At 42.1% G+C, this 7,310-nt stretch overlaps 1 protein-coding gene across 1 annotated transcript in view; it reads right to left on the reverse strand.

Moving 5' to 3' along the window:
* The window catches only part of LOC106804772, a 29,389-nt gene that overhangs the window by 19,408 nt on the left and 2,671 nt on the right, over positions 1–7,310 (reverse strand). Inside the window, exons 2-5 of the mRNA XM_014806097.1 lie at positions 6,731–6,770; positions 5,749–5,855; positions 4,776–4,831; positions 4,362–4,458 (exon numbers count right to left, since the gene is read on the reverse strand). Coding sequence (XP_014661583.1) covers positions 4,362–4,458; positions 4,776–4,831; positions 5,749–5,855; positions 6,731–6,770 — 300 coding nt within the window. The remainder of the gene's footprint in view (positions 1–4,361; positions 4,459–4,775; positions 4,832–5,748; positions 5,856–6,730; positions 6,771–7,310) is intronic.

Below are 7,310 nucleotides of genomic sequence, written 5' to 3' on the forward strand. Positions count from 1 at the left end.
TCAAATAAATAAGAATTTAATGTTTTGCTGAAATGTGCACATCCCAGATAAAATTTTGCCTTCGCATTATAATAAGAGAAAACTGTTTTCTATTGCATGCCCGGGGTCTCTTTCTGCAATTGATTAAAAGGATAATAACAATTCATTGATGATGATAATAATAATAATAACAATTCATTGATAATATTAATAATAATAATAATACTAATGTGACCATAATGAACACAATAACAAAATTATTTTGGAGTTGGGCTAGCGTATAATCAGGGTTAATCCCTGGTATAACGTACTGATAACGTTAACATCTGGGGGATTTACTTTTCTATGGGATGGTACACCTTCACATATAAGAAGCACAGCAATTTTTTTGTCATTTGTTTAGGCAGATAAAATTTTCTAATATGCGTAAAATACGGTGTGTGCGACATACTTACTAAAAGGTATATTAGAGGAAGGTTGTCTTATTCATTGACCGCGTATCTATTCTGTCATCGGCTTCTTGTTACGTTGTAGGTGGTTTGTTTTCGCAGAGGGAGGGTCTATGTGCAGTCAGTCCGATACAAGCACCGAGCGCTGGCCAGTGCGAGCCTGCGCCGTGGCCTAACGAAGCCAATACACCGAGATGCTGATGCTTCCGTCCTGCGTTCAGCGACGCGACGGCTTCTCTCCCCAGAGCCCTGTCGCCACGGACTTCCATACCAACACTGCTCACGAGCGCCAGCAATCTTCGGATTGTTTTCGTCGGGGAGACGAGAGGAGATATTCGCTCCGTACATGATAGATGTAGCGTCGTGAATGAGAACAGGTTGACTATCAGACCTGCTGTCACACGCGCGTCAACTAGTACGCAGGTCCGTTCGCAGAAGCTTACGGTGAGGACATGAAGCCCGAGGCTGACAGCTGCTATGGGATCGCTGAGGGAACGTCGGAGGGGAGAAGTCAGCTTGCCCAAGGCTTGTTTCTTCAATCGGTTGCCTTGCGCTGCAAGAGAAGCCATTCATGCAGCCGCACCTAACGACGCTGACAACAAACTCATTCATTTCCAGTAGACGATGACACCCAATGGAGTTCACTTTATGCAGAGAGATATCAAGACTCTAGGTTAGACCTGGAGCAGGCATTGAGGTACCTAACCCATCAACAAGCAGTGTGGCAACAAAGACAAGGCATTCTATGATCCCAACATGAACCCAGCAGATGAATTTGACATTGGAACTAACTACTTGCTTAGCGAGAAGCATACGGGTCTGAATACTGCATTAAATTCGGCCCGCGGGCCGCGGGGGTGGGCCCCGGCTTACTGTTGATCAAAACTCAAGCCCTACACCGTCGTAATTAAATCCTCATCTTTAAGCCTTCCAGTGGAGGATCGAAAGAAACCAAAAGACGGAAAGTGACTTGCCAAGTCGTGTTATTCAACGCTGCGGTCAGGCAGGCCACCTTATGCAGCTAGTTGCTGATGACGAGAATAAAAACCAACGATGTTCCAGACGATGATCCCAATGGAGATTACGCTTTGGCGGAGGAATCGGTCGCTCGCTAGACCTGAATAGGCCACGGGGGATGCCAGTGACCTCAACGAAGCAATGCTGGCAACAAGACTAGGATTTATGATCCTAACAAACGCAGCAGAGGTGAAATTTGACATGGACTTACTGACTTGGCATACTTTTTGTCAAATGAGTAACATGTAGAAGTGCAGCGGACTAAAGCAATGGCATTAAATTCAGCTCTGCGTAGGTGATCAAATACACCTTACTACCCTAAATATAAACAATCCTTATTGAACCCTTGCGCAATCAGCTGCTAGCGTACTTCAGATAGGTAAAGTAAATACAAATTAATTGTTTCTTCAGCAGTTGCGCTCTAGAAAGCAGCCTGTACCTTTACAACTGACGGTGTGCACAAAAGTGTCGATTTTGGTCATCCCAACAATAAACCGGCCCACAGCTGGATCTCAGCTGCAGTGAATCTCTGTATCTAGAAACAGATGTTTTATCTGCTGCTGCCAAACTACTGGACCAATATTGCATGTGGATACAGCAATGATCACGAGCCACCTTACGAGAACGCATCCAAAGATCACGATAACAATAACAGAACTCGGTTCCATGACAATGACTTCATGGAATTGACTGTGTGTAGAGGAAATCAATTCTCTGGTGAAGCCAGTTGCAAGCATGGAGATCCTAAGCCATCAGCAGTCAGTGTTGGAAACGGACGAGGGTGTATTGATCCTAACAAACCCAGCAGCGGTGAATTTGACATGGAACTCACTACTTGCTTGCCACAGCAGACTTCACAAAGTCTACAGGATGGCGTCAATGTTGTCGTAGGTGATCCTCCTGGTCTTCCTCAGAAAATCAGCATGTGTTTTCACCTACCAACGATGACAACAAGACCGTTCGTTTCCATGAGATGACAAACTGGAGTTGACGTGTGCGCAGAGGGAATCAGTCTCTGGTCCTAAACCTGAAGCAAGCATTGAGATCGCCTAAACATCAACAGTCAGTGTTGCACAGGACGAGGGTGTATGACCCTAACAGAACCCAGCAAGGTGAATTTGACATGGCAACTCGACATACTTGCCTTTACCTCAGCAAACATCAAGAAAGGTCGTACAGCTGAACCACATATTGCTTGCAGGTAATTCTCTGTGATGCGGCCAACATATTCCTCTAATGAAGACGTCAGCATTCACCTGGTGCCAACAATGTTGCAGGGAATTTAGGAACAACACCAACCTAACAACAGCAGTTGCAGTTGCAATGAATTCCATGAACTCACTAACAAAGATGACAACAAGACCATTCGCTTTCCAATGGTGATGAACTCATGGAATTGACTGCCATGCAGAGGAATCAGTCTCTGTATACCTGGAGCTAGCCAACACAAATCTGAGATCGCCTAAGCCATCAACAGGCAGTGTTGGCAACAAAACAACGGATGTATGACCCAAGAAACCCGACAGGGTGAGATTTTACATGGAACCAGCATACTTGCTTGCCACAACAGACTTCACCAAGTCCTACAGGATAGCATCAAATGTTGTCGTTAGCGTAATCCCTATTCTTCTTCAGATAAAATCCAGCTGTGTTTCTCACCTACCAACGATGACAACAAGACCATTTCATTTCATGACGATGACAAACTGGAGTCTGACTTTGTGTGCAGAGGGAATCAGCTCTCTGGCTAAAACCTGAAGCAAGCATTGAGATCTCTAAACCATCAACAGGGCAGTGTTGGCAACAAAACAAGGATGTATGATCCCAACAGAACCCAGCAGGATGAATTTGACATGGAACTCACTACTTGCTTGCCACAACAGACTTCACAAAGTCTACAGGATAGCATCAATGTTGTCGTAGGTAATCCCCCTGATTCTTCCTTAGAAAATCCAGCTGTGTTTTCACGTACCAACGATGACAACAAGACCATACATTTCCATGACGATGACAAATGGAGTTGACGTGTGTGCAGAGGGATCAGTCTCTAGCTAAACCTGGAGCAAGCATTGAGATACCTAAGCCACCAACAGCAGTGTTGAAACAGGACGAGGGTGTATGATCCCAACAGAACCCAGCAGGGTGAATTTGACATGGAACTCACTACTTGCTTGCCACAGCAGACTTCACAAAGTCTACAGGCTGGCGTCAATGTTGTCGTAGGTGATCCTGATTCTTCCTCAGAAAATCCAGCTGTGTTTTCACCTACCAACGATGACAACAAGACCATTCGTTTCCATGACGATGACAAACTGGAGTTGACTGTGTGCAGAGGGAATCAGTCTCTGGCTAAACCTGGAGCAAGCATTGAGATCTAACCATCAACAGTCAGTGTTGGAACAGGACGAGGGTGTATGACCTAACAGAACCAGCAGGTGAATTTGACATGGAACTCACTACTTGCTTACCATCAGCAACTTTCAGAAAGTCTACAGGCTGGCGTCAATGTGTCGTAGGTGATCCTATTCTTCCTCAGAAAATCCAGCTGTGTTTTCACGTACCAACGATGACAACAAGACCATACATTTCCATGACGATGACAAAATGGAGTTGACTGTGTGCAGAGGGAATCAGTCTCTGGCTAAACCTGGAGCAAGCATTGAGAATACCTAAAAAAAAAGTTTTTAGTGACAATATAGTGTATATACGCTAAAAACTTTTTTCACATTTTCTGCTGAAATGGGTGTGTAACATGTGTTTTGCAGGTGTTGCATGACCAGGCAGGTGTTGCAGGTGTGCAGGTAGTGCAAACATGTGCAAAACACATGTTACAGGTGTGTATTGTACTCCTGTGCATCTTGTATGCCATAACATACGGTATCCACCAATATATCATGCCAATGATCATCGACTCACGTTTTATAGCTTTCAAACAGACTGTTCTCTGTGTGTAGCTTATCACTGGCTGATAGCTGTGACAGGGATTCTTGACTCGGCTGTTCTGCCCGTGGAACTGCAAGATGTAGTTTCAGTTACGAAAATCAATTTTATTAGTAGGAGTACGATTTAGAAATTCATGGCATATCCTATACATTAATAGACATCACGTTGATCTGGGTTGTCAGTCTAGCTACATGTATACCATCTCTTGTTTCGGTGTAGAACAGAAGAAATATCAAAAACCCCTATATCAAATTAACATGTTTTATATATCACTTGTCGTCTTTGTGCCGAGTATGTGGACATTTCAAATTACCCTTTTAAAGGTCATTTGAAATGTCCACATACTCAGCGCAAAGACACATGTATGTATATTAACCAAGCACTTACCAACTTCATCACGCAGCCCTGTCCACACAATCCCCTCATCACTTTTAATGAACTCCCTAAGGAAATAAATGCCATCATTATATTATATTATTAACACAAAAAGCACAAATCATTTAATAATTAAATAATAGTAATATACATACTTCAGATGCTCTTATTAGCATGTATACCTATGAACTAACAAGTTTCAAGTTTAAATTTACGAGTTTACAAGCCATAAAAACCAAAAATATGCCAAAAGATTTAACATGGTTAGGTGTACACCCAATTTTCAAACGTAATTTACACATTACATTTGAACATGACGTATGTAGCAACCACTCAGGAGAAATGGCAAGTGGCTTTCATGGAGAGCCAGGAGAGGTCACCATCTACAGAGGCAATTTTACTGTATAACAGCTAATCAAAGGAAATGCAAGTAACCTCTACAGACAAGAGAGGCCTCTAATAGGGGTGGCCTCTAATATGGGGTTGACCACAGGCACTTGGGACAGAGTCAGTAAAAACTGAAAATAATATGAACGCACATACACAAATACTACCGTACCTCTCAATTCCAGTTCCACTGTTGTGTCACTGTATATCAACTTTCCTTCATAAAAACTAATGCCGAACGCTCCCGCACTCGCCGCTGCGAGTGTGCTGTGGCGCCATGATAATATATATATAAAGAGCTTAAATATATATATATTATCATGGCGCCACAGCACACTCGCAGCGGCGAGTGCCGCTGCGGAATCGTTCGGCGTTAGTTTATATGAAGGAAAGTTGATATACAGTGACACAACAGTGGAACTGTGAGAGGTACACCGTACCGTAGTATTTGTGAATGTGCGTTCATATTATTTTCAGTTTTTACTGACTCTGTCCCAAGTGCATTAAATTCAATTGTAACCAAAACTCTTTGAAATGGATGAAAACATCATATAGAATGGGAAGTATTTCTATTACATGGCAGTAATCCACTACTTACTTGACAGTTCTTGTATCTGAAAAGCTTACACGCCGCGCCCGACTATTCACATCCAAGTCAGTGAGAGCACTCCTGGTTGGAGATTTTCCACCTGCTAACTTTAATATCTGTGAATAATTTAATTCAATGAACGATCACACGAGGAAAACACACGACATCCATTTTCAGAACAGATAATCTTCCAAGAGATAATGTAAGAGTATAATGTATGTTTATTCAGGGTTCTCTAAAGGAATTTCAGAGAGCAGGTCGGGTAATCTGGCAATGCACACCACCATCACCAAATGAAGTCAATTCCGTGTTTTGTAAGCGACCCAATACATAAGTAACTCGATCCCTTCAGAGAAGTAAGCTGTGAAAGCAACATGATCGACAATGATATTGCCAAAGTAAACACAGCTAGAATTGAAGGCATATCGATTAACATTTGGTGGATATATATATATATATATATATATACGGGTAGCAAAGTAGCTTCTGCTTTGAACTTGAAGGTATGTTGGACCCGACATGCGTTAAAGGCCTGGAGCCCGTTGTCAGAAACAAAATTAGTCTTAACATTAGTCTTAACAATAACATTTTCTCGTAGACCGTCGACAGCGCTTTGTTTCGTATTGTTATCAGGAAATCTGCTGCGATTTTTCATTCAGGTAACTTCGCAGCGTTTCTGTCGACGGTCTAAGAGAAAAAGTTAATGTTAAGACTAATGTTAAGACCAATTTTGTTTCTGACAACGGGCCCCTGGGGAGAAGCTTGTCAATATATAATACCCTGGGACAATGGGTTCAAACAGCTTTGCCCAGGGTCATATAAGTTGTGGTGCCTTGAAGTGATTAATTTGACATTAAAAAGCCATAATCAATCCAGGAACATTACTGACCATTATTCTCGCTCTAAAACGGTTTTTTTATTATTATTACTTAAGGGAGGGATTATATGATAATACCACAAAGATTATATATACTCAAGCAAAGAGACTTACAGATGATCTCCTTGAAGATATTTTCCTTCTTCTCATGTCCCTATATCAACATAAACACAATGTTTTGATAATTAGATGCAAATGACAAATCACGAGGATCGAAGAATCCTCTACAGGTACATTACTTGCCCCATTTCCTTCTACTACTAGTATTGCTCCACGATATCCTTTGTTTTACCTCTGCCTTACGTTTGTCTTACAGGTATCATGTACTGTGAAAAACCCACCAGGGGATCCATTTTTGGAGTTTTTTTTTTCTTTTTTCAGTTTTTCTCGCATATTTTGCCCTCGCTAGTAATGACAATAGTGATAAAAAAATTAAATCAATGCTATTTCTGGCGCGAGATTATAACCATGGCACGGGCACTGCCACTGCCGCGGCCACTGCAGCTGATACTGATAGGGTCTATGTCCCCCAGGACCCGGTTCCACAGTCGTGGATTAACTTTAACCCTGAGTTAAGACTAACTCTGAGTTAAACTCACTAACTCTGAGTTAGTAAACTCCGAGTTAAATTTGGGTTTCATAAACATGGATTAAATCAGGAGTAGATAATCTACCTATTATCTACTCCTGATTT

The sequence above is a fragment of the Priapulus caudatus genome, unplaced genomic scaffold (assembly GCF_000485595.1).
Source record: "Priapulus caudatus unplaced genomic scaffold, Priapulus_caudatus-5.0.1 Scaffold87, whole genome shotgun sequence".
NCBI classification, from domain to species: domain Eukaryota; kingdom Metazoa; phylum Priapulida; class Priapulimorpha; order Priapulimorphida; family Priapulidae; genus Priapulus; species Priapulus caudatus.